The 27,659-nt window shown below is 38.5% G+C and overlaps 1 protein-coding gene across 1 annotated transcript in view; it reads right to left on the reverse strand.

Annotated features, from left to right (window-relative positions):
- Positions 1–27,659, reverse strand: part of fstl4 (follistatin-like 4) — a 232,858-nt gene that overhangs the window by 18,092 nt on the left and 187,107 nt on the right. The window contains exons 7-12 of the mRNA XM_028596403.1: positions 19,612–19,778; positions 15,494–15,614; positions 8,842–9,003; positions 3,430–3,564; positions 2,670–2,696; positions 1,332–1,450 (exon numbers count right to left, since the gene is read on the reverse strand). Of these exons, the coding sequence (XP_028452204.1) occupies positions 1,332–1,450; positions 2,670–2,696; positions 3,430–3,564; positions 8,842–9,003; positions 15,494–15,614; positions 19,612–19,778 (731 nt within the window). The remainder of the gene's footprint in view (positions 1–1,331; positions 1,451–2,669; positions 2,697–3,429; positions 3,565–8,841; positions 9,004–15,493; positions 15,615–19,611; positions 19,779–27,659) is intronic.

A 27,659-nucleotide genomic window follows, 5' to 3' on the forward strand; every position in this document is an offset into this window, starting at 1 on the left:
AGACAGGTTCAGCAGGAGAATAAAAAATACAGTGCAGTGCACGATATGACTAAATAGTCCCAATTACATTTAATAAAAGTTTTAAGTTCATGTGTTAAGCCTTGATTTAAAAAGGACTTAACTATTGATACAATAATATTGATTTCAACAATACAAATGCAGTCGTACCAAAGGTGCATTCAGATGTCTTTAGCACTGCATGCTTTATTCCAATGATACTGTTCTTATTGATGCTACTAATAATAAGTCATAATGAGATTTTGCATCAGTTTGAAAACCACCAAATTCATAAACCACAAGTGACTCAAGTAACAAATCACTTCTACAGGCCCTGCAGCCTGCCGTCTTTGCTGACAACACATTTATGCACACTCCCTCGCACACACTACATATACTGGTGTGTTATTACCAATACACGCACGCACGCACGCACACACACACACACGCACACACACACACACACACACACACACACACACACACACACACACACACACACACACACACACACACACACACACACACACACACACAGGTTATGTTAGAGTTTCCACCTCCTCTCCACCTCACAAAAGTGGAGAAAGTGCTGTTTACAGCAGGAACTGGCTAACACATGGCTTATTGAGTTTGTATTGATCGCTAATACAATTACAAGGCCCTGTAAAACCCAAATCCCTCAGAGGAACAAGCAACTTTTACAATCCAAAGCCCATTGCTCTGTGAGGGGGATGTTCTCCAGTGGATTAAAAACCTCAAGGTCTGTAGTATAGACTCTATACTACAGACTATTGGGCCGAGCTGTTGACTAATGGACACAATTAATCCCATTACATTAGTAAGGTGAGGAGCACCACTATGAGAATTTCACACTGAAATCCTACTGAATGACTATAGAATATAATAAGATAGGAAAAAGCCTTACGATTCTAATGGATAATTGTCCCATTGAAGAACACAACACCTGGTACCTAACAGTGCTTGTTTGGATTATGGTACAACAACCTAATTAAGACGTGTTACTGAATGGGGAGTAAGATGCTCTTTGCGGTGTACCTGATGTGTCATGACTTTGTGAGTGCCTGCCTTAATGTAAAAACTAAGTGACATCATTCAGCCTTGCACATAATTTGATTTTGAAATGCATCAGCTCAGCAGAAATGTATTTAGTAATATATGGAGGAAATTTGAAACTAAAATATAGGCTACTCTTTACCTGACATGGCCATTTTTTAATGTACTTTAATCTTGTTGAATCTATTACATCGTTAAATCACGAAAAAAAAAAAAAAAAAAAAAAAAAAAAAAAAAAAAAAGACATAACGTGCACTTACATAGGTAGCAACAATCCTCTCTGTCCGCTTGATGTGTCTGCGTATCTCACATTCACTTGGCTGAAGAAGAGTGATGCCCTCATCAGAAAACACATAGAACATATTCCCCACACTCAACCCTGGAAGAGAAGACAGGAACACAGAAAAGGGTTGACAAATGTGCTTTAAAAAACCAAAAAACAATTAAAAACAGCAGAAAATCCTGCTCCCATTTTATCTGACATTTCTGATGGCCATTTCAATTTTCCTGGACTCCTGTTAGCATGCTATCGCTTTGTGTGTGGATATGGGTAGTGTGTGGCTGCGAGCCTTTTTGACAATGCCTACAAAGGGCCCTGTCAGCAACATATCCACAACATACGGTCGCAAGAAGCATCACATTAAAAGGTACTGTCTGTAAGAAGAAACATTTCACATCTTGTCATGTAAACAGCTGCTGATGAGTTAGCAAGTACCTGCCTGACGTTGAGGCATTTGGATAAGTAACAAGCTATTACTGCTGTCAGGAATACATCACATGAGCAGAGATTATAAGCATAGGCACATAAACACACTTGCAGTATGCACAGACTATGATAATGATTGATTTGTCAGGCTGGTGGGAAATCAGTTTTGCACTTAATGCCGTGAGATAAACAGTCCACCAGAGAAACACACTGTCAGAAAAACACAAAACATACTGTATATATGCATGCAATCCATGTATGAACACAGACACACAAACATACACTTGCTCACACACAAAACACACTGTGTTAAAGATGCAACCATGCTGTTATCTTTTGGTTCTGTGGTAAACCTGATGTGGTGATGATGTATATAAAACAGATTGTGTTTGTATTGCACTCCAAACCACAGCAGGTTTCCCAGTGCATTAGTACAACTGTACACTGGGATATATATATATATATATATATATATATATATATATATATATATATATATATATATATATAATTAGACAGGATGGATTTGTATACTGCTGAAAACCACAATGTTGTTTTCCTTGTAGCCACCACACTGGGTTTGGGGTATTATCTGCAAAATGCATAAAAATGCACGCTTCTGTGTAAGTGTTTACTCCCCAGGTGATCTAAGAAACAGATTAGAAAGCACTCCAGCAAAAGGATAAAACACCTTGGGCATGCATGGAAGAAAGCAAGATTTTTAAATTAAAGTTTGCTGGCGAGAAAACAACTTTGTGATTCTTCTAGACAGTACCACAAACATCTTGGAAAGTGTAGTAATCCAGCTACAGGCCCGAAGAGCTACATAACATGCCCCCCATTTCCTTATTCACAAGAGCACAACAGCCTTTTGAGTAATGTCATGTATTACCTTCTTCTCTCCACAGAATGTTTGCAACTGCAGATTCAGCCAACGAGCAATAGAAAGGAAAAAAAAAAAAAAAAAAAAAAGGGGGGGGGGGGGGGGGGAAGGAACAGGGGTAAAACATTAAATCACCTTGTGAAAAAAAGATAAATATCTTTCAAGAAACAGAAAGGGTGATTTCTCTCATGCCATGCCAAGACAAAACAAAACTAAACATATTTGACAGCTACAAAGTGTTCCTCACTGCTGTTGACAGGAGCATATTTCCTCCTAAATCAAGAGATCACTCAGAAGATTGATTATTCTGTTTAATTTCAACTGGTCCAAAAAGCTCTTCTTAGGTGGCGATGGTGAACTCACAATGATGCAATCTAATGAAAGACCAAATATCAAAGAAACATAAAATATGTGATTTTAGTGCTTGTCCCCCCGCTATAAAATATGGCATAAAATGAGCAACTGGGCTGCCTGACTTTCATTTTTGGTTCTAAACTGCCCACCTCAGTTGGGATGGAACAATATCAAGCTGATATTGTGTCCTCTGATCTCAGCATTACTATAAAAGAGTTATGTCTTCGCAAACTTACATCACATAAATACTGCTCACAATTGTGTCTAACAGGCAGCCATGCCATTAGGATTTACGCCAGCATACAAAATCTCTTTCTGCAAACAGAGGTGTGATGACTTATTTTTGGCATAATCTTTGACAAGGATTTTTGTTAAAACTTTGTACAGTAAAAGTTGAAATTTGACAATGACTTACGGGTCTTCTTGGCCGAGTCTTCAACAAACAGAGAGGAAATATCCTCGTCCACTCCCACCTCGTTCTTGGCAATGCAGGTATAGGCTCCGGTGTCCTCGTACCGGACGCTGCCAAGAAAGAGCTCACTACCATTTGCTACAGGGAGAGAGGAAACAAAAGGAAAGTTTGTTGTTGCATTAAATTCTTTTAAATCTTCATGGAGTACACTACATATACATTTGGAAAAAATACATTAATAATACAAAGCTTCCCAACAACCATTTCTGGCGTGGATTCTTCCAGACTCTAGACTGTTGACTGTGTGAAACTTATTATCACCCTCAGATGCACACGAAATATCTGGACCAGACTAACTGAAAACTGAATTGAGAATTGGTGTGGGAGAAAATTACTGCTTGAGTCAATGCCTAAGCTCTAATATGGTGTATTAATTTGATATTTAATCACAGGTAGCTTATAATATTACTGGAGAAAACTGGAATGGTATTACACCTATAATTTCATTTAGGTGCAATCCTGCTGGCGAAAAAGTAAGCTACTACTAATCCCATTCTGAGGTTGCAGCACCATCATTAACAGAATTATGATTTACAATCATTTATTTCTTTTTAATGTCTCTTACTGGTTTGTGTCCAGGGAACTCTACAAAAATGTTTAAAAAAACCTTTCAGAGCGAGTCACACTCTTCTGACGGTGCTTTGCTACAGTGGCTTTATACGCTACAGTGGCTTTATATGCTCTGCATCACCAATGTTGTATAGAAAACTGACGTTTGCAAAAAAACGTAATGTGACACAAAGAATCTGCTGGGATGTAAGACCATGTCCACGATGGGTGACGTTAGTGATATGAGGACGGGTAAGGTTATGTAGGCTACATAACTGAAAAACGAAAAACGATACTGTTCAAATAGGTAGGCTAGTATCTGGTAATGAAAATATCTATAAAACATCTATATTCGGGGCCTCATTATCATCTCCAGATTTATGTTTAACTAACAAAGTAACAAAGCTTCTTCATCAATGGGATCATTGACAAAAGGAAATGCCATGTTCGGAAGAAAAACGTTTCAAGCCTAACATGGTTAATAAACCAACACGTTTATTTATTCATGCAGATAAACTGCGCTAAAATGCGCCTGATACAGACTGAATGAATGAGGAAATGAAAGTGTTGTGTTGAGTGTTGTGTCAGAGGGAGGAGACTGAGAGAAATTCAAGGTTTATGGAAGGAAACCTGCTCCCGACCAGGTTAGGTCCACAGACTCAAGTTACCTCTCTTTCTCAAACAGAAAACTCTGAGTTTCCCTCATCTCAGGGTTAACAAACTCAGAGTTTTCACTACACCTGCTTTCTGAAACGGACCCCAGTTAAGCAAAGCATAAGAGGTTACAACACAGCTGTGGGTTCATAGACAGAGACTAAGTTTCCCTAGCAATCAGACATCAAGTCAGAGCTGGTCCACCAAGATGTCCTCCGAATTATGAGCTCTGATCTGTTCTCTCCCTCAAGCTTTTATCCATTCCTCATGGGGGGGTCTTCTTGTTTCTAGACAGAAACTGGTATCTCCACAGGCACACATGCCAAGGTCGGGGCCTCGTGTGGTGCAACTTCCTCTTCCGTTCTCACAACCTTCAAGCAATGCACCTCTATGCCAGAAAAGCCTCAACTATTTTTATGACTTAAGCTTAACTTTCTGTGCATCAGCGGTCACCTGGAATACTTCTAACCACTTCCTCAATGACTAACTCTTTTGCAAGGAGCACATACACACATTTTGTTAATAAAATATTTCTACAAACCCCAGTCCTGTATGTGTGTAGGAGTAATCTGACAGAAACTGCAAAAATTATGCCAAACTGTGTTTGTATATCCATAGGATGCCACACACAAAACAACACAATTTTTTTCAGAACAAAACCAAGCAATGTAAAAAGCTTGTGTGGATATGTTATAAACATCAGAGAAAGTAAAAAACGGCAAGGGCACACGCACATAACATGTTTTGCTTAAGGTACATTTCAGATTGGTTTTGGGTGCAAATAATGCTTAATCTTGTGTCATTAAGTATCAACATATTTTACTTCAACATGACAATTAATGCTTTAAATGTTTTACATTCTACTTCAATAGCCTTGCTTCACACATATATCCCCACATACTATTCAATGCTGCATTGTTTGCCTCAAGTGGCAGCTGCAAGTGACATAAGATGGAAGCGACAGGTGATGTCGGATGTTAAGACACAGAGGTTATTGTCGGAGGCAGACTCTTTGATGTTTGCTGCAGCATCAAGCTCTGTGATGTACAGCTGCACTCTGATCCTTCCTGTACTGTATGGAGCTCTAGACTGAACAACACACACTCTACAGTATGGGGAGAGTGAATGATGTTGGGTGTCAGTGGTGCTCTAACAGGCCATGTTGTGCAAGAACATAAAAGAAAGCTTCAGATTTTATCCCTTTCTGTACATCTCTTGAAGTATCAATAGCAGCTATGAACTTCTAGAACATTCACACTCTGCCAATCTCAGTCTCTCCATCCTGTTAAATGTCTTCTTTCCTACCTGTTAAAACTTAAAGCTAACATACTGTAATTGTTTGTCGTCCTGCAGGAACAATAATTATCAAACAGCAATAAAGCCGAAGCTTGCAAAAAACAACAACAGGTTGTTCCCTTTTTATGTTTAAAATGATCTCTAACTTCTAATTAATGACTACTGGGTTGTAAAATAAGACTTTAAAGGAGTTGACGCAAAGCTTTTCACATAAATGTCTCTTGGATTCTGATAATAATTCTCTTTTATCAGGGAAAACTGTGAAATGCTTTCAAGTGAAAAGAGCCTTAAAGCAGGCCTTCATAGAATGAGACACCACTTTAATTACTTCTAATTCATAATTATGTTCTGATCAATTCTTATTAAAAACCACTGAATCAACCATTCATTAAATAAGCTAAATTAATATAGCTTTTTTATCCTTATTTTTGCAAGCTTGTAGCAGTTTGTGATGACCGGGATTTTAAATGGTTTTTTTTCCCCTCATTGAGGACTTTAAGTCTTCCTAACTCCTACCCATAGGCTTATTACTGCAAGGGCAAATGTGCCTGTGCCCAGGAGTCAATGGGGCTATAATCAATATTTTTTATTAACAATGGATCACAAGACTATTTGCATGTGAAAAGGATTAAACCAGCAGGTAATTTACTTTCATTTAAAACTATGCAGTTTGTCAAAGCGCTACAACGGTTTATAGCATCTTTCGGCTAATTGTTTTAGTTTTTCGGCCTGCAACTGTTTGGTTCACATACGGTTGACACTCAGCATTGTTTTTGGCTGGAACAGGCAGCTGTTTTCAGCTCTAAAAACTTTGTGCACACACTGTAGACTACCTGCTTTACACCATACAAAGACAGATTTAGCAACTAGCTGGTGAATGTAGTGGGGCATTTAGCAGCTACAGTGAAGAGCCAGATATTTCCAGATATCGTCATATCAATTAAGAAGGTGCTAATATGTCAATGTTGTGTTTACAGCTTGCTTACACTGCCCCCAAGTGAAAAAAAAAATCTATTATTGCAGCCTAAATGTTAGCCAATGAAATTGCGTGGAGATGAAGTAACATTGAGTCAAGTTTCAACAAACATCCTGAGCAGCTTAGCTAAAAGCAGAGAACAGACTTGAGTGGTTTAACGGTCAGTTTAATGCTTATCAGTTCAATTTTCTAAGCACAAACGGACATTTTATAATATCAAATATCAAAATTAAAAAATTTGATCTTTAACCTGTTTTTCCAATTTTCTGTTTTTATTCAGAGGATCAGAAATTTTGAAAATTACTAAACTGCGTCTGGGCTCCAATTATTCAATACTGCAATGGTATTCTCTTCCTCTACTTTGCGGAATATGCAGGTCATTAACTGCATATGGACGAAAAAAACTGATGGTTTTGAGTGGGGGGCAGGGGCGTAGCTAGGCGGAACGAGGGAGAGAATACCATTGCAGTATTGAATAATTGGTTCTCAGACGCAATTTTGTAATTTTCTAAATTTCTGAGCCTCTGAATAAAAACAGAAAATTGGAAAAACAGTTTAAAGATCCAATATTTTAATTTGTCAAGGTGGAAAAAAATATGAAAATTTGGATATTGGAACCCATTTTTCTGTTTTTCAAAATGTCCGTTTGTGCTTAGAAAATTGAACCGATAAGCGTTACACTGACCGTTAAGCACCGTGGACAGCTTCAGTTTCATTCACTCAGCAAAAAAGCAGTTTCTCCTTTTACTGTCCAACTGTGGATTACAATCAATACTTCTTATTATCAACTGTCAGTGTGTGGTTCAAATTTTACAGAAGCCAAATATAAGAATAGAGGAAACACTTTTACAGTTTCTTTATTACACTGACATTACATGTGAATGGAAATGAAATATCAAATCACATATTCTTTGTGCTTTGATCCTTTTTTTAAGCATAGCTAGATAAAAATGGTAACTACCTGATCTACTTTTGTCTTTTCACTTAACTGAATGTTTTGAATAAAGCACAAATAACTAAGTAGGACTCCTGCCCCTTGCCATTGCCCAAATTAGTTGGTAAATCTGAAACCGTAGCCTCTGTAGTGTCTATATGTTGGTGAACCTTGCAGAACCTCCCATGTTTGAGTGTCTAAGGGCTACTACTACAGGTAATGACCCACACACAGCCAATAAACTCTTCCTTAATGAGAACTAGGCCATAAAAAGAAAAGTCATGCTCCACTCTGCTCCTTCTTTCTTATATTGAGTGCATCTTTAAAAAAAACCTTCTAGACAGGATAAGTAGCTGCCATCTCCTCACACAGTCAATTTCATTTTATTTTCTTAATCTCCCTTTTCATTCACTTCTAAAGAATAACATTTATTTTGTCAAAGTGCAAAAAAAAGGTTGCAGTCTGCAATCTTGGTTTTATCACCTTGGTATGGAATGCAAATGAATGGAAAGCACAACAAAACATTACAGCTGAGGTTTTAATAAAAAATGTGTGCGTTTGCGTGGCCCGGTTGGTTCAGTGGGAAGAGAAGGCACACATTTACTTTGAGGTTTATGCCTCGACGCAGAGGTCCAGGGTTTGAATCCGACATGTGATGTTTTCCTGCATGTCTTCCCCATCTCTCTCCCCTTTCTCACCTAGCTATCCTGTCCTGTCAATTAAAGGCGGAAAAGCCCTCCCCAAAAAATGACTGAGTTTGACAGAACGTGTTTTTCACTGTCTAACATGTTCTAACATTGTCTTGGTTTAAAAAGGTTTACTGCAGTGCTGTTGGTACATAACACTGCAATTGAAAAACACTGCACCAATGAGATGTAACATAACACAGTATTTGCTAAAACGCATACTATGCTGACAACACCCAAAATAATGAAAAACTCCTCACCTATGAGAGAGAGCTGTTTGGAGGATCTGGGCAGCAGGTCCATGCCATTCTTCAGCCAGAGGAGTTTGGGATTTGGGATGCCGTCAGCGTGGCAGTGGAGGCTGGCAGATACACCGGGCTCCTGGGCCTGCGTCTCTGGATAGACCAGGATCACTGGAGGGACTGGACGCACAAACACAAACAAAACACAGACAACAAAAAGACACAAACAGGGAGAGGGGCAAGTGAAAACCTAATTACACACTGTTTCATAGTAACTCCTGGAGGAATATAGCACAAACACCCACACATGCAGTGGGCAGAGAGGAATTTGTCTCACCCCAGCATGGAATATATTCATACATAACAAGAATCAAAGAGCTCTGGGGCTGCTTTATTACAGCTTGAGACGAGTCCTGCATGAAATAGATGTTGGACGTATCTACCACTTACCACCTCCTCTGGGGAGAAGACCGCAAATTAATGTGAAGGAATCGAAGGGGGAAAATGAAGTATGAGGTAATAGTTTACAGGAACAGGTAAGATGTCATTTTCTGGTTTCGATGCTTGGCAGCCCCTCCCTTCAGGAGTTCAATCACATCTCACATTTCATTTACAACCCTCCCCCTAAACCCTAATGAAATATTAATTTTGCATCTGTTGCTTGCTACCTACTTATTTTGGTTTTTCCTAATGTTTCTCTTTCACCTTATTATATAGGTTTATTATATTTTTAAGTACTATCAGTGGTGGAATTTGAGTGGAGAGTATTTACTCAAATACTGTCCTTGAATACAATTAAGAGGTACTCTTACCTAAGTAATTCCATTGCATCTTACTTTATACTTCTACTCTCTACATTTCACAGATATATTTATTTTTACTCCATAACATACAACCATATTTATGGGTTAACATTAAAATCATGTTAAGTTCATATAATATAATGTATTGTTAAAGATTAATCTGAATACTTTATTGATCCCCTCAGGGAAATTATTTAATTGCAGTTGCTCACAGTCAAATTCAAGCTAAAATAAGGGTAAGAAAAGTCAATAAGTGTATCAAGTAACTTATTGACTTTTCTTACTCTTATTTTAAGAGTAAACAGTGGTTTCCAACCTGTATGACCTACTCTTACAAACAGCAGCTAGGGGCCTTATCAGGTTTCAGATGTCTGAGTTGTAAGCGGTTTCACCAAAGAGTAGGGCTGGGCAATATATCGATATCGTGATATGACATAAGTGCTGTCTTTTACTGGTTTTAAAGGCTGCATTACAGTAAAGTGATGTACTTTTCTGAACTTACCAGACTATTCTAGCTGTTCTAATATTTGCCTTTACCCACTTAGTCATTATATCCACATTACTGATGATTATTTATCAAAAATCTAAGTGTGAAGATATTTTGTGAAAGCACCAATTGTCAACCCTAGAATATCGCCGCAATATCCATATCGAGGTATTTGGTCAAGAATATCGTGATATCTGATTTTCTCCATATCGCCCAGCCCTACCAAAGAGACATTTCCCCTGTAAACGTCTCACATGCTTTCATAACTGTTTGAGGCTCATAGAGTTCAAGTTATCCAATATTTCACATAGAAGCAAAGATTAGCAAAAAGTCAAAAACATGAAAACAAATTTGTGTACCAGTATTTACTGTTTCTTCTCTATTTTCCCCATTAAACATCTCACAACCTCCCAGATACAGAATATTTGGAGGGGCTTGACCCCTACGTTTGGAACCACTGGACAAAACTACCTTACTTTATAGTAGTTAAAACTAGCTCCACCTCCACAAGCTACAATAGATTCAGATAATACTTTTGCACTTTTACCTGAGTAGGATTTTGAATTTTTGAAACACAAGTACTTCTACTCGCACCTACAGTATGCCTCACCTTCGGCCTGTCTGTATTGTAATTGTGTTCTGTCAAGTCTGTTATCACCTGATCTTTTTTCTATCAAAACAGTACAGCAATTCTTATTTTCTTCAATTTTAAAAAAGTACATACTAGACAGAAACATTCTTCAACAGCATTGATACCATTATCTAGGGTATGATAATACCATCAAAAAAAGATTACTAGACTGCGACTATGGGTACTGCAGTGCTGTCATTTTTCTCATAAGCATGTGTGTTATCCCTTTAATACAACAATGCAAACCATCCACTTAGTTTAATGTGGCACTTGGCTGCCTTCCATTCAACCTTAACGCACCTTGTCCTATCTTGCTTGAAATACCTTGAATCCCCCACACAAACATTTGGTAATTGCCCTCTCCTGATAACTTGCCATTCAGGACCTGAGTCTGTCTCCATGACTCCCTTCCAATCAACCCCTCTCCGTCTTTAGTGAAAGGTCTAAAATTCAGCTGCATTTCTTTTCAATTAGCATCTTAGAAAAACAAAACAATCACCCCTATTGTCTCTCTTAAAAAAGATTTAATTGACTACATTATCCTCCTCCTTTGAGACATAAGCGCAGAAATTAGGAAGGCTGTAGCTGCTGCGGTCTTTGAATTGTTAAGTTACAGGTAGGGGGGCTTCTACAGTACCTCCCTGGATGTTTTTTGGAGACATGCCTAGTAATAACTCTCAAGTCTAAAATTAGGGGAGAGGAAGACCCTTAAGCAGATAATTAATATGAGCAAGACAATGCTTTAATATGGTCAGCCTGCCAAAATCAGCGTGAGTGTAGTTTTCAGATGTATTTTAGCCCAAGTAGCTCGTCCCCACTGCACTGAATCAAGTGAATGTGCTGCATGCACGCATATTTAGTTTACAGCCTCAGGTATGATGTTCTTTTTCATGGCAAAAGAGTCACTTTGATTCAATACTTTGACAGTTGTGATCCTGTGAGCGTTGTGTATGAACACCACAGCTGCATCATTTTTTTTTTTTACCTGTAGGGAACCTAATCATTTTTAAAACCAACTTCTCATATACTAAAGCATAGCTTCATTATAGAGCACATGTGTCAAACTCAAGGCCCATGGGCCAAATCCTGCCCCTTGCAGATTTAGATCCCGTATATCAATTTGGGTTCACAATAGATTTTAGCCCTCCTAGTTGTGCGCCAAACCAAAAACACAGGAAAGGGTTTTTTAAACTGTAATTACCTGACATTCAAAGCAGAATTTGGGCAGATTTGCTGACTCTGAGACTCAGAAATTCCCCCAGAAGAAGCAAAGAGACAGTTTTAGTATTCAGGCTGAGAAACAGGTTGTTGTTGTTAAAAAAAAAAAAGAATTTTGATTTGCTGAATTCTACAATGGCTAAGGAACTCTTCTGATGACTTTTGTAGGGCTTCATGTCAACAAAAATGCAACAAAAAGCGTACAAATTGTACAATGTCTGAGAAAGCCACAAAAAAAGTCTGAACAAAAACAACACAAATGAGGAAAAAAGCTACCAAAATGTTAAAAAAAAGTGACCTGCAGTAACAAAAGCAAGTCAATAAACTCTCCATGTCTGGCCCTTGGTGGGATTCTCCTTTTCCAGTGTGGCCCTCTGGGAAAATGAGTTTGACCCCCCTGTTATAGAGGAACATCTACATAACATGGTGAAACTGTATAATAATAATAAAACAAGTGCTGAATTGATTAATCAATTAGTTGATTGACAGAAAAAAATGAATCTGCAACCATTTTGATAATCGAATAAAAATAGATTTTCAAGCAAAAATGCTCAAGATTCACTGGTTCAAGCTTTTCAAATGTGAGAATTTGATGCTTTTCTTTGTCATGTATGATAGTTTACTTAAAAGCTTTGTTTTGTTTAATATTGGTCAAACAAAACAAGACTTTTTAAGACATCATCTCAATATAATTGGCATTAAAAAAAGATTCTGACATTATATAGACAAAACCAATAATCAATTATTCAGGAAAATATTGGGAAATGAATAAAGTAAAAGTAAACCTGACTAATCAAAGTCAACTCTCATAATCTTTGAGTTAAGACACAAGACAATATCTGCTACTAATTGTAAACCAGCATTTTGTTTACTTACTTTCTATGTTATTGTTCATACAATGCATTAACACTGCAGCTAATTTGACAGCCCCAGTAAGTTCTTTCACTGCATGAAGGGTAACAAATAGTGTTTCATGGTAACATGTAATAGCTGAAGAACTGTAGTAGAGATAGAGAGATTATCGTCCCTGGCCAATTATCGGGCTGTTTTTTGGCAGTTTGCAGATTATCTGAATCTGCTTTTTATTAGCCTGATAACCGATAAAGTTAAATAATTAAAAGTGCACTACTTTGGCTCCGGTAGAGCTCTTTGTCTGTCCCTCTGCTTCGGTTTCACTCACCACTGAGTCTGACATAATGTCTCACAACACTATCTGACTCTCTTTTACTGTGTATTAGGTTGAAAGTTTCTAATTTATTAAATAATTGCTTAAAGCATTTGAACAAAGTTTTATGTTAAAGTTTCTAACATTCCAAAATCTTAATTTTGACTTAAAGATTTTCATTTTTACTGTAAATGCATTTTGGTTCCAAATATCGGTTATCAGTTTCATTAACTACTAATAATCGGTATCGGCCTTGAAAAACCAGTATCGGTCAATCCTTAATCTGTAGTGGTCGAGAAGCCCGTTTGATCCATTTGCAAAAAAGTCTCCCAGGAAGTCTCTGAGAAGCTAAATTCAAACTCTTCTGTGTATTCTTATTGTTATGACCTTTTATTTTGTGGTTTGTACACTTTGTCTTTTACTTCACACCTCATTTTTTTTCTTCTCTTTTCTCCCTGCTGTAAACAACTTTGTAACTACTGTGTTAACAAGTGATTTTTAAAGATAGTTTACTTACTTAACTTATTAATAGAAAATACAAAATAGAAATTATTTTTTGGTAATTTGTGTTTAGGAAGAAAACAAACACAAATAGGATTACACAAGCCCTTGCCAAATGAGTTGATACAAAGCTAATTAAGACTATCAGCTCCACACAACACTCTCTGTATTTGTCAGTATGGCTATGTATAGAAATTGGTGTTGTCCAGCAACTTTCGCACGCAGAACTCGAGTAAAGATAATTACCTCTTCTGAAGATCCCATCATATTTTTTTAATCCTCCTTGTCCTCCTTGGCTATGTAGCAACTGTGTGGAGGAGGGGTGGGGGTGAAGCGCGTTCATGGAAGGCTTGTGTTGTGGATGCACCGACAGAATTGTCATTACTTAGAATTCCTCATGGGGGAGACAGAAACTACGCACTATCGCTTAAAGCTACATTGTGTGAGAATTCCTCCCATTTAGTGGTGAAATTGTATATGACAACCAACTGAATATTACTTTCTAGCTGTGTGTGTTTTTAATATATTTCTCTGAGCAGTATGAACAATGTCAATGAAACCAAAATTAGATCTTAGTATCTCCATCGTTTACACGCAGCTGTTCTAGCTGTAGCTAGTCTGTGTTACAACTGCACATGACGTGAGTTGTCTGCCAGGGAAATCACGACACATATGATTACGTTTATGTTACAAGGTAGACAATCCTTTAGCATCATTGACATGAGGAAAAGTATCCTAGATGTCGTTCTAGCGTTATGCACAACCATGCTATAGTTAGCCAAGCAACTATAAAACTTTGAATTTACAAAAATAGGCAGAAATACCTTTTGAGAAGAAAGCAGGCAACTTCGGTGTCCCTTTTTAAAATCCTTGCTCCTTATGAGCTCTTTCTATCTTGGAAAAGCCACTCCAATATTAACTTTGGTCTTGTTGCTTTGCCTGTCGCGTTGACGTTTTAATTCTCTTTTTAACGTCCTTGGCGACTCCGTTAAACTTCCTCCATCTTCAACAGGCTTTCAAATCTGCCGGCAGTGAGTCGCGAGTAATCTTCTCCCCCTCCCTGGCATTCGTTACAGTGCCACTGAGTGTAAAAGCGTGAAAGGCGGAGGTATGGCCCTCTTTGGGTAATGTATTTTAAAAGATGGAGGCGCAACATGGCGGCCGTCGTTCGAGCGAGTCGCTCGTATGTATTCTGAATGATGCAAGATGGCAAATTCTACGCTTAGGAGAATACTTTGATTAGTTGGTGGAAGTAATTACACATGAATGAGCACATATTTGTGAAAGAACAAAGTTTTTTTGTCTAAGAATCAACTCAAAAAATTACACAATGGAGCTTTAAATAACTAATATGAAATGCGGATAAATGGTAAAATGTCCAGCTTTTGCCAGTCAAATAGGTAGTAATACGAAGGCACAATTGGCCAAATCTATTGAAAAAAGACAAAGACCAAGCCTAAACATTGCCATTTAGAGAACCACTTTGTGTGGGTGTAACATGTGTCAAGAATCCACCACAGCGACTGTGTTCTCTTGCTTCTTGTCTTTTAAATATGGATAGGGCACACTAAGGGGTACTTGAGACCTTATAAAAAGGCTGTGGGAGTATACTGGACAAAAAAGGTTGGCAACCACATACAGTATGACAATGCTGCACTCAATGTACTGTATCTATGGTATCCTTTGTTTCCAGACATTTCAATCAACAGCATGTTGGCTTAATTGTCTTTGAGACTGTTCTTAAACTGTAAGCAGGGAAAGCAATACTGAAATTCCTCTCACTGGGTAACCACAGAGTTGCACAAACAAAATTAAAGCATTAAGTCCACCACTGTACTGTAAGTAAGAAATGAGCCACTACTGACCATTCACCTGCAGCACATGTGTCTGATAGAGGTCTTCATAGCCGTAGGCATGGCAACTGTAGTTCCCCATGTGGATGGTTGTCACCTTGGTGATGTATAGGGAGCCATCATCCCCAAAGTCCTGTAATACAGGAAATAGATGTAAGAGGAACATTAACTAAAGAAAGAACAGGCGGGGGTTGTGGTGAAAAAGCACAACATAGGAAGAAAAAGAGGACGAGGGAGGGATGAAGAACTTGAGGAAAGAAGTGAGAGGAAGAACAGGAGGTGTAGGAGAGGGAATAGTGGTGAAGAATGGGGTGCAGGAAATAGCCACAGGGAGTGAGGGGGAAATGAAGGTAGCTTGATAGAATACATAAGGATGCTTGGAGAGAGCAGGGAGAGGAGAGACAAGGCAGTCAACAGCAGGGAGTGATGGGAAAAGACAAGAGAGAAAAAGAGTGATGTGAAAGGGAAGAGAGACCATGAATCAATGGTTTCCCTGTTGAGTTGAAGCAGGCATTTGGGAATTTGATCCTCCTCTCTCCCCTCATCACGCTGCCTCAGCCTGATAAATGGCAAGGGTTAAAAATATAAAGCCCATTAGGTTGATGAATGGAGCTGGTTGTTGTTGGTGCAGTATGCAGCAGTCATCAGGGGGTTCCAGCCACAGCTTAGGGCGGATTAAGGCATTAAATAGTTTGCTGTCCCACCAAGTGGCAGAGCAGATGCCCTGATGCAGCTCTGTCGTGACATGTAAACCAGAAACGGCTGCTTTCGTTCTCAGGGCTTTAGAAATGAATGTGACCTGACAGAGGGTTGCTTTGTGACACGGAAATGTGAAATGACTTTGTTGTACTGTCAGATAGATGGGGGAGTTTAGGCAGCCTTTAAAGTTCCAAATTTACAATTAAGGTGAGAGATACAACTACACCAGTGAGAGCAATTAAAACTGAATGGGCCATTTGGGTTAAAAAGTATAACTTTAATATATCTGGCAGGTTATGCGAAATATCTTGTAGTTTAAAATTCTAAGTTTCAGTTGTGGTTCCTGTGAGAAAAGGGGCATCAAGTAGGGCTGCCTCCTGAAAAGCAATTATTCGATCAATCAATCGAGGTGCCCCCGAATCTAACTTCCTATTGTGAGCTGAATCACTAGACTTTGTTGCTAACTAAATTAAACTGTAAGTTAAAATGTCTCGGACTGTCTCTCTGCTCACTCAGTCGCTTGAGTTGAATTGTGGAGTTGTCGTTGCCTATGAAATTGTAAGTTATTAGTGCTAAGATGGCTAGGAATAGTAGTAGCTAATGTTGCAAGAGGTTTGTGTGTGTCCCTGTTATCATTTTAGATTGAATTGTAGTAGGACTCAACTGATCCGACTAAATGATACTAGAGACTCGTGATTCATGAGTCAATTTAAAGACTCTGGTGAAAGACTGAAAGACTCTTGAGTGAATCACTGAACTTGTCTTCATTTCAGATCAACTAAAGTCAGTTAAAAAGATTTCCGTCAGCTTTTGAGAGGCGTTTGTCACTCATCCCGCTCGTTATTTCCTGGTTAGCACTCCACCAATCAGATTGGTGGAGTGAGTCTGAATGCCCGCCCTCTGACCCAGCATGAACATGGTTTTTGTTTGAATAGAATAAGTTTAATTTAAATATCTGATATTTGCCTGATCAGCATGTCTTGTCTTTATAACATTTCGGCAAATTAGCTATGTTGCATAATTTAAGAACAATAATTAATATAAAGCCTACCAAAACCATATAAAAAAAAAAAGTTTCTCTTTGAAAAATGATTGCTCTTTTTTTACCCAAAATACACACTATTGATTCATGATAACAATCATCCATATTGGGAGTTTACGAAGAGGGATGGAAGGCAGCAGTGAAACTATAGCCTCACTCTAGCCTTTCAAAGTAAATTAAAACAAGCATTACTGTAGAATAACTATGAATTATTAGAGTCCATTCCAACTAAATTGACTGAACTCATATTTGTAGGTGCATTGGCACTGGCATTACAACTGGAGTTGGTCCACGAGCATTAGACTATGGCTGCCTGCTTGGTTAGGATGGGTTAAATGCAGATAAATTATATAAGACGATGGCCTGTGGCTACATTAAATTTAATAAAATTCAAGTCACTCGTAGAAGTTTTGCATTTCAGATGCAGCACTACATCAATATTTCCTTTGACCTATTCTCCAATGGTAATCATCATTGCTTTTTCATAATACACTGAATAATGGGGACGCAATAAACTATAATAAACAAAATAAAGAGCCACATTCAGTTTATGTTTCCCAAGTGATAGCAACGTACATGCAAATAACAGTAGCTGTGTGATAATTGTTTTTAATAAAAGAAACATACATTATTAATTTTATTTCTGAAAAATTAGCTTCCAATCTCACTTTTGTCTTTTTGCTTTCATGCAATCAAATGTGAAACAGGTCTGAACCAAATATACACAGTGCAGTTACTTTTTGGAGAACACAGCTCTAGTGAAAATGTAAAATACCTATTTTTGATTTAGAGTAAAAAAAAATAAAAAATAGGAGGAGGGCAGAGACAGACGGAGAACAAAGACCTGAAAGAGACTGAGAGAGCAGACAAATGACACTGATTGTAATGGAGGCTCAGCTCTCAGGTTTTTCGAGGGTTATATGCCAGAATGCAAAAAGATGTCCATCACTGTTGAATTACACTTCTGAAGACAAGCCTGTTTGCTTCAACACAATTCAACAGATGAAAATTGTGGGCTCAAAGGACTTTGACAGGAAAGTAAGAAAAGAAAAAAGAAAAGCTCATAAAGAAAAACAAAAGCCCTGTAGTCTATTCTGGTTCACTGTTTTTTGTCATTTTTTTCTGTCACTCTCTTCCTTCTCTTATTGCGCTAAGATTTTACTATTCTAACAGAGGAGTTTTCAAAGATTCATCATATTAATGTAGTGTAGTAGTGTATGTGAGTGAGAACGCTGTCAACTGTATAATTTGCTGTCTGGTCAACTTCTCTGTTAAGTTAAGTTTATATATATATATATATATATATATATATATATATATATATATATATATATATATATAATGTACTGTATATATGGAATGTACATTAACACCTTTCTAAAATTAAACTTCCTTCCTTCATCCATATGAAATACAGATCCAAGCACCCCCTTGGATGTTTATCTTTTACCCTTCACAGAGTTTGGGTAATTTATTTGGATCTACATTCTCATTAGTTAATGGCTTATTTATCTTTATTTAGCCAGAAAGTCAATTACAATAAAATATTCTTTGTACAAGAGAAAGCTGGCTAAATTGACCAACTGGCCACAAAAACTTGACATATTCCTTTAAATATGTTTTTCCTCTTGCACACATAAAAGTACTGAGGTTATCTCTCTCGTTTAATTTAGGGATTTTGTTTATTTTTTGATTTAGAAAGTCAAACACAGATGGGGCTCCTCTCTCCCTCCTCCACACAAATCACTGTGCTCTGTAAAAATTCATTATGCACGGTCAAGAGCCTCAAGGACCTCTGTTGCCATCACCTCAGCTCCAGTCTCCACCTCAACACTTGACATTGTTTATCGGCTCATCATCACAGCAGACCAACAAGACCGCTCATTAACATGCAATTAGTGAATTGTGATGTGGTGGTGAGTAAAGCAATGCCAGCGCTGTGCTGTCACCTGTGCAGATGTGTCTAAACAGGAGCATGGCGACATAGTTCATTAAGCACTGAGCAAGCTATAATTCTATTGTTTCATGGAGAGAGCCGGGGAGTAAAACTGTTCTTTTTTTGTCTGATTTCCTTCTTTGAATTTAGATTTTTTTTGTTCTCTTGTTACTATTTTCCTTCTTCATGGTTTCCGTGCCGCACATTTTTTTATCTGCCCAAGTCCATGAAGAATGCGGACATCTGTGTGGAATTTTTGATTTTCAATCGCACAGACTGCGTGTGTGCTAGAAGAGCAAACTGGCCATGGGCGCTTGTTTGGTGCACTTTATGTTCAACTGTTTTCCCTGTCGAATTCTGTAGCCATCGCCATCAACTCCAGTCCCCCCCTCATCACAACAGTGACAAACTACAGCATCAACCAAGATAAAGAAAACAACAATATGCACTCACGTTAATATCCTCCAGGTCCAAGAAGTTAAGTATGATGCCGTTCCTCTTCCAGATGATTGGCGGGCGCAGCGTACCCTGGATGGCACAGGTAAGGACGGCACTGAGGCCCACTGTTACCGTGGAGACACTGATCCACTGGTCCTCTGCCAGGCTCAACTGGACAACCTCTGTTAGAATAGTAAAGAGTATGAAGGGAAATGAATGTTGGAGAGAGAAAAATGGATGACAGAGAGGCAAATAAGAGATGATAGTAAGAAGAAAAGATTTTTAAAAATTAGAAGATGTAAAAAGAAGGAGAAAAAAAGGAAGCAGAGAAAATCACAAATCAGAACGAGTGTGCTGATGTAGTGGAACTGTAGCCAAGCTGCAAGCATCCATCTCGTTACTAGTGGACCAGGGAGGATAAACAGCTGTCCGGGAGTGAAGGATATTCAGTATGAAAAAAGACCACGTGTCAGAGGACTCAGGCTAGCCAAATATCATTCTTCTCATTAAGGGAAATTTATGTTCATTGAAATGGCCATCCAATTCAATTCACCTTTACGGCAAATTAAGAATTATTTTTCACTGCTTCCCTTTGGAGCCATAAATAATGACTGTCGCCAAGCTGTGTGGCCGGGCACAAAATATACAGTCACAGTTACAGTCTGGAAACTTTGTCAGCTGCTGAACATTTATTATTGTGAGTTTTAATTTATATTGGGCCCAATGTTTTAAGTAGACATAAAACTGTTTGAAAAGTTTTGCAAACTGGGTTATGCAAGATATACAGTATGTGCAATCTATTCTAACAATTCAATCTTTTCTCATGACCTTGCATTGCATTACAACACCACCTAATTCTTCGTATTCTTCTCATTTTCTCTGTACACTCTATGCCAAAAAAGGTGACAAAATATGCTTAAAAATTATTTTAATTTAATTTTTAATTTAGTAAGAAAAACTAATTGGTACAGTATACAACTGGGAAAACAGCATAAATATGCTGATGACAGTGAGCTTTTATATGAATGTGGAGTTCAGGCACGCCGACACTGACATTATATATGTCAGTGTGTGATCCTGGGGCAATATTAGCTGGGGACAGGATATACTTGGCTCAATAAATATAGAAACACAGTCACCTGATAGAAATATAAATGGAGCCATCCAAGTAAACAGGGCATTTACTGGACTGATACTATAAACTGCCCTTGCTGCATGACTTTTCAGTACCAATATATTTAGAGAAGAAAAGATACACCATTAAGGATCTAACTAAACCAACAACAAAAAAGAGAGAGAGGAGCAGGGAAATTAAATCTGCCATTATGTTTGGAAAATTAACATCAATAGATAATACACATGCTGTGATTTACAAAGTAAATGCTTAGAGGTTCTGCACAAAAGAAACACTAGACCAAACAAAGAGTAATGCATACTAATTGACTTGTTCAAGTAAGTCAGCAATTCCCTGAGAAACCTGAATACAAGGAATAGGTTACCAGAACATACAACATTATATAAATCTATTTATGTCAAAGAAATAGTATCCAACTATTTACTGACTTATCATTACAATAAATATGACAGTGCCGATGAATGTACTAATCATTATGGTTTTTTGAAAGAATGTAGTCATTCCATTTAAAATAAAATTAGCTTCTACTCAACAATATAAAATCTGCATGGAGTATGGTCATTGTGATGGCATCATTTAACTGATGTGGTTTCAGATGTTGTAAAGAAATACAGCATAATGATACCACATTTCCTGCGCTTTAAACTCAATCAGCTGATTAGGGTGCTCCTGCTATTTTCTGAAATCAATCGTTTTTCCTAAAACTAATCATCTTGTTACAGTCTGACTTAAAAACTGTCCTTCCACAGCGGGGGTTGTTTATTACTTTTAGCTCCTATGATTAACAAAGCAGTGGACAATGAGCTGCTCTTACAGTAGATCACAAATTAAGTTGCAGAGTTGTTTCAGAATAAACTACACTGAGTTTACATTAATCTACCCTGGTGGTGTTTGTGCTGAAAACATTTGACAACTCTATCAAATCTAACCTATAATGACACAAGATCTATAAGTACAAATAAAATGTAAACATAAAGATTGGCCTTGAAGAGTTGATGACTGAAAGGCAGTGATAAAGCCAGTATCACAACAAGGTTTCATCTCAACACGCACATACAGTAGAAAACTATTTCACTGTCCAAACAGACTTCAGGTAGATGGCTAACAGACTTTGAAATGTTTGTGGGGAACTTCCTGTCCGGATCCGGACTTTGACAAACGCTGTTGTGAAAGACCCCTTGCTATTAGCTGTCTGTTTCACATAGCTCTCCAGGTGATAGATATATCCGGGTTGACAGCTCGGTCTGTCAGTGATATTTCAGAATGCCTTGGGTACAGTACACTGCCAGGTCCAACAAAGTTATAATTCAGCAGAGCAGTAATTTGGGTGGCAGAACAGGCTTGAGTGCCATGTTGACAGATGAGGGATGAAGCACATTGATCTGACATGGCTTGGAGGGGTGGTTCCAGGGTGGTACTGTGCACTGCGACTAGACCACATCTCACGTTAAATTGAATAATACAGTACAATGGATGCAAGACGTCAGGTTTGCTATGTATTTCTGCAGCAATTCACTGTTCAGATGGACATCTAGTATGACTTAATATTGATTCTTTTTAGGTATAAAAGTAGGTATACAGCTTTATAAGTTTACTGGCGAGAACTGTCTCTTCAAAGTTCAGTCAGAGCAGAAGTAGTAACAGAAGCTAATTAATAGATTTTGGAAGATAAAACACTGACTACTGTGAAGGATGGTGGTGCTTTTAACAGCTACAGCAAATAAGCAAGTGTTAAAGTTGGGATGTTTATCTTGAGTCATTGATTTGACATGGGAAAAAATATTGTTTTTTTTATTTTTAATTAACTAAAACCTTTGTTTTACTACACTGACAACAGTGAAAAGATTACATCAGCTCAAAGCCCCCAATGCAGGGATGTAACACTGCTGTACATACCAAATGTAAAGGTCCCATGGCATGAACATTTTTTTTAAAATTTTTTAACATTAATATGAGTTCTCCCAGCCTGCCTATGGTCCCCCAGTGGCTAGAAATGGTGATAGGTGTAAACCGAGCCCTGGGTATCCTGCTCTGCCTTTGAGAAAAGGAAAGCTCAGATGAGCCGTTTTGGAATCTGCTTGTTATGAGGTCATAAGGAGGAAGGTTACCTCCCCTTTCTCTGCTTTGCCCGCCCAGAGAATTTGGCCAACCCATGAGAGAGAGACATCATGGCTTTCAAACGAGAACAGTGGCAGTTGGTCAAGGCCACAACCCCACCCTCCACCTTGCCCCTCCCACTCTCCTCCTCAATAGCTTCAGACACAGAAATGGCACATACTAAGGAAAGCTCATTGTGGTACTGGCTCTAGTGGCTGTAGTTCTGCACCAAAGCTGAATTTCGGGAAAGAGACTTCAGATACAGTATTAGGGGACCACTAAGGTCTATATAAAAGCATCCAAAGAGCACCATGTCATGGGACCTTTAAATAGGAAATGTTCCATCAATTCAAAATGGGCAGCTGTGTTTAAATATTTTCTGCAACAGTGTGTCAACCATTCACATGAGGTCAGTCTAAACTTTTTGCTGATGTATTAGTCCTCACTTTTAAAGCCTGGCAGAAAGGCCATAGTGATAAAAAAAACTACCTTCATGAAAGATGGACTAGTAGTGAAATGAATACTGACTCCATGAAATTAATTTTGATGCCATCCAAACGTAACCCACTGAGGTACGAGACCAAGAAAAGAGAGAAAAATGTGATGAAAAATAAGCTAGTTATATTAGTAAGAAAATGTGTTGATTGTTGTTCATGGTCACTTTTCTTGGTCTATGTCATTAAGGGAAGTTTAAAATGTGAAGATTTTCCAGTTGTATAATTCACAGGGCTCTAGAGTGCGACAAATTTGGTCGCAAAATTTGTAAGGGTGCGACAAAAAAAATGTTTGTTCTCCTTTGACAGAACTCACACTCATGGTTGGATCTGTAGGCCTACACTGCTCCGTGCTGTGTGATTGAAACTGCCTGTGTCGTTTATATCGATATGGTTCAATGTTGCGTTACATGACCCATTTCTTCTGTAAAGTCGGGCCTGTGTTTTAATCTCTCATCCGCTCAGCCCCGCCCTCATTCACTCACACATGGCTCCCCTGCAACATGAGAGACACAGCGCCGGTCCACTGCTGACATTTGTCTACAGTTTTAATTGTTATTAACACAGCTGCATATTGTTAAGCATGAGAGGGAAACCTGTATTTGTACCGGTGTTTCCGCGGGTAACTCTTGGTTATTGCGGCCGCCACGGCGAAAAACACAGGTAACTCCAGTTTGTTGAGTAATAGTGTGTGAGACGGCGCCTGCTGGACCTGGGCAAGAGATGTGACCCATGGCCAGAATATCATAGTTCATAAAAATGCAGCGCAGTGACGATACAGACATTTCATACACAAGACGTTTGTAACTCTGCTGACCCGCCAATTAAAGCGCATTCGACCCGCGCTGGACCCATTCATAATGAGTCAGCCGTCAGTCTGTGAGTAGCATACGCTTCCATCGCACTCCCCCTCTCTCCCTCCGTCTCTCTATGTCTGTCGGTCTGGGTTTTTTTTTAAAGATTTTTTTTGGGTCCTTTATTTTGATAGGAAGCCGTGCCCGCTGCGTCGAGGAGTAAACCTATATATCTACCAACTGAGCTATCCAGGCGCCCTCTTTCTCTTCTAACCTGTCTGTTATTATTGTTGAAAACAAGTGAAGGAGCTTTCTCAGAGATATTATTATTATTATTATTATTTTGTTTTTAAATATAGCCTAGGCTATTTATTATGTGTTGCAGCTGTATATTTTCAAACTGGGAAGGAAACCCTGTCTTTGCATTTTTTTTTTATCACATTCTGTTTTAATAAAAGAGCTTGTTTTGCTTAAAATGTTTTAGTTTGGCAGCTCAGTGAAGCACTTTAAAAAAAATTTATAAAAGATTTGAATTTTTATATACAGTATAATTGTGCTTCAAATTAAAAAAAAGTATTTACCTACACCTTATTCTTGTTTAAAAAGGTGACCTCGAAATTGGTGCGTTCAAGGCGACACAAGGAAAAATTTGGGTGCACCTAAATTTTGTGCTGGTGCACCTAAATAAAAAAAGTTAGGCGCACCAGTGCAACCAAGGCAAAACGTTAGTCTGGAGCCCTGATTCAAAACAGCCATCTGTTGATTGCAGGTCGGTCTTTAGTGTCAATATCCAAATAAGTTACATTTAACAGACACCTTTAATAAGGTTTAGGAGGCTTTAATGAGGCTTAGTTTTAAGTTCACAGACAGAGCCGACTATTCAACACTCCTTTTAAAAAGAGGCAACAATGTTTTCTTGTTTTTATTTTTTTAGGTTGTAGGAATTTAAAGTTAGATGTGCACTCCCATGCCTGTAACCTTTTAAGGTATTCTTTTTAGATTTGGGTTTTAGAATCTTAATAATTTTAAGACAGTGTTTTCAAATGTGTTTTTATTTGTTAAGTCTAATTTTATTGTGATACATCTGCAGCAATCCTGTTGGTGCAGGAGAATTTTCTTATACAATGAACCTAACTTTTCAAATGCATCAAAATGGGCAAAGTCATGCAGTCATCACTGAATGAATAAAGACGACTATGAATCTGACCAAGCATTCAGATTTTGTTACTTAGTACTATAAACACATTTTTGGCGGTTCTCAAATAGTAGCAACAACCACAAAGATTACTTCCAGTTCATGTGAGAGCAACTCTAAATCTGTTCAAACATCCTCCCATGTTCTGTGCCATTCTCAGATGACCCAGACTAATTGCATATCCACAGGCAGGGAATGCTCTGCTCTGGCTGAATGGGGAAGGTTGTCATGACATTATCTAGTTAATGATTCCTACAGTTCCCCCCATTTCCCAAAATAGCTCCAATGTGTAAGTTAGTAATTGACTTTCAGGGGAATTCAGGAGCTCCAATGATCGATCAGCCCTGCTAAGTGAGCTATGGGCGGGCTGACAGGGCCAACAGGGAGGTTTCTGTATCCAGCTCTGAAGGGATTTACAGTACAGTGTGAGTAAAGGGAGGAAGAGAGATGAAGAAAGAGAAAATAGAGGGAGCAAGGTAAATATTGGTAGAAGGATATGAAGGCAGAGAAAAAAAGTTATATAAAAAAAAAGTACTTTATAAAGTAAAGTAAAATAGGGTGAATAAAACCAGTGCATGCAAGGAGAAAAGAAAGACAAAAAGGGAAAAGAGGAACAAAACATCAGATGGGGAAAAAAAGAGAGCAAATTAGCAAACGAAAGAAAGAAAGATGGACCGAGAAGACACAGGGGCATAAGAGAAGGAGTAAAAATGTGTGTGCATGTGAGACAGGAAGAGAGACAAATCTGATACAGAGCACGTAGAAGATCTCCCAGAGAATAACTAATGTGGTGAACTCAAGACTGCAGCTAAGAGAGTTGTCCCTTTCCACTTTCATGAGACCAGCCCCTTGTGAGCTGGAGTAAGACATCAAGCCACAAAGCAGAGGAGCAGAACACCATGACTTTTTTTAGAGGGTAGGACAGATAACATCCTGACTGTAGACTAGAAGAGAGAAAGAAATATGTAGGAAGAAGAGGGGCAGAGAGTGAGGAGGAGCTAGAGAGAGAAAGACAGATGGAAAGAGAGGAGTAGTGAGGGGCAGAGAGCGAGGATGAGCATTAAGCATCGAGAATGCTTGATTGAGGAATGGTAAAACAGAATATTATTGGACTCTTTGATTGAATCTCCCTGTATGGGTACTTTGCAAACTTTAAGATAATATCCGATATGACACATAGTAATTGTGATGCAAACTGAAATGAAAATACTGTCGCCTTTACATTTTACCAGAAATACAAGAAAGGTGTGCAATTAGTTATGCCGAGCTTTGGGAGAAAAATACTTACGTTAACATGACCACTTTTGATCACATGATGGATGTGAAAGTGCTGTAGTAACTTACAATATTAGCTTTTCGACTTTGATAGAATGTGATTGCTAGTCAACAAATTTGCAATTCATGACTTACGTATTTTTTAACAAATGAAACCCATAGTTTAATAAAAATCGGAGCCATATAAAATTGTTAAAGACGCTCTTCTTTGAGCCTGTAGTCTATGTAGAGTATGGTTTCAGACAGAACATGAGGATTTCATGGAGCCAAGGCTTGCAGATTTTGCATCCTCTTTTTCAAATTCATGTTTCAAAGTAATGTTTGCCACTAATTGGAGCTACTTATATTATGGATGCACCGATCCGATACTGATATTGGGCCAAACAGAACCTAACAGCTGGATCGGGTATGGTGACAATGGGGCCAATCTATTTTATACGATTCTGTTTATGTATTTTTTTTTCACCCCCACCTACTTGTGCACACATACGAAAAAAAAACAAAAAAACACGCAGACGACACAGCATAGCATGCACCTTAACTTACCAGTAGCCTGCAGCTGCACGGCTCAAGACACCATGGCCACTGTCAGAGATGACGGATAAACAGCATGACTAGGGATTTCCTACTGCTTCCCTAAAGTCACTTGTCGTTACCCGATCCGTTCCAACTGCACAATCCGTTCTGCGCATGCGCTGTGGTACGATGATTTACGACACTACCCGATCTGTTCCCACACCAGCCTCCTCCGGGAAGCTAACGTTAGTTTAGCTAATAGCTAATTCACGTTAGTTTAGCTAATAGCCAATTCGGGCGGACCGCTAGGTGATTATAGCGGTCTGCCGTTAGCCTCCACTGGGAAGCTAACGTTACTTTAGCTAACAGTTCATTTGGCTAACCGCTAGCTGATTGTAGCGGTCTGCCGTCCGTCAGCCTCCACAGTTAAGTTAACGTTAGTTTAGCTAACAGCTAATTCGGCTAACCGCTAGCTGAGACGGCATGCAAACTTTTAAAAGACCCTCAAAATAAAACTTCAAAACAAACGTTAACATATATAACAGCTGTTACGTCAG

This window comes from Perca flavescens, chromosome 13 (genome assembly GCF_004354835.1).
Source record: "Perca flavescens isolate YP-PL-M2 chromosome 13, PFLA_1.0, whole genome shotgun sequence".
Classification (NCBI taxonomy): domain Eukaryota; kingdom Metazoa; phylum Chordata; class Actinopteri; order Perciformes; family Percidae; genus Perca; species Perca flavescens.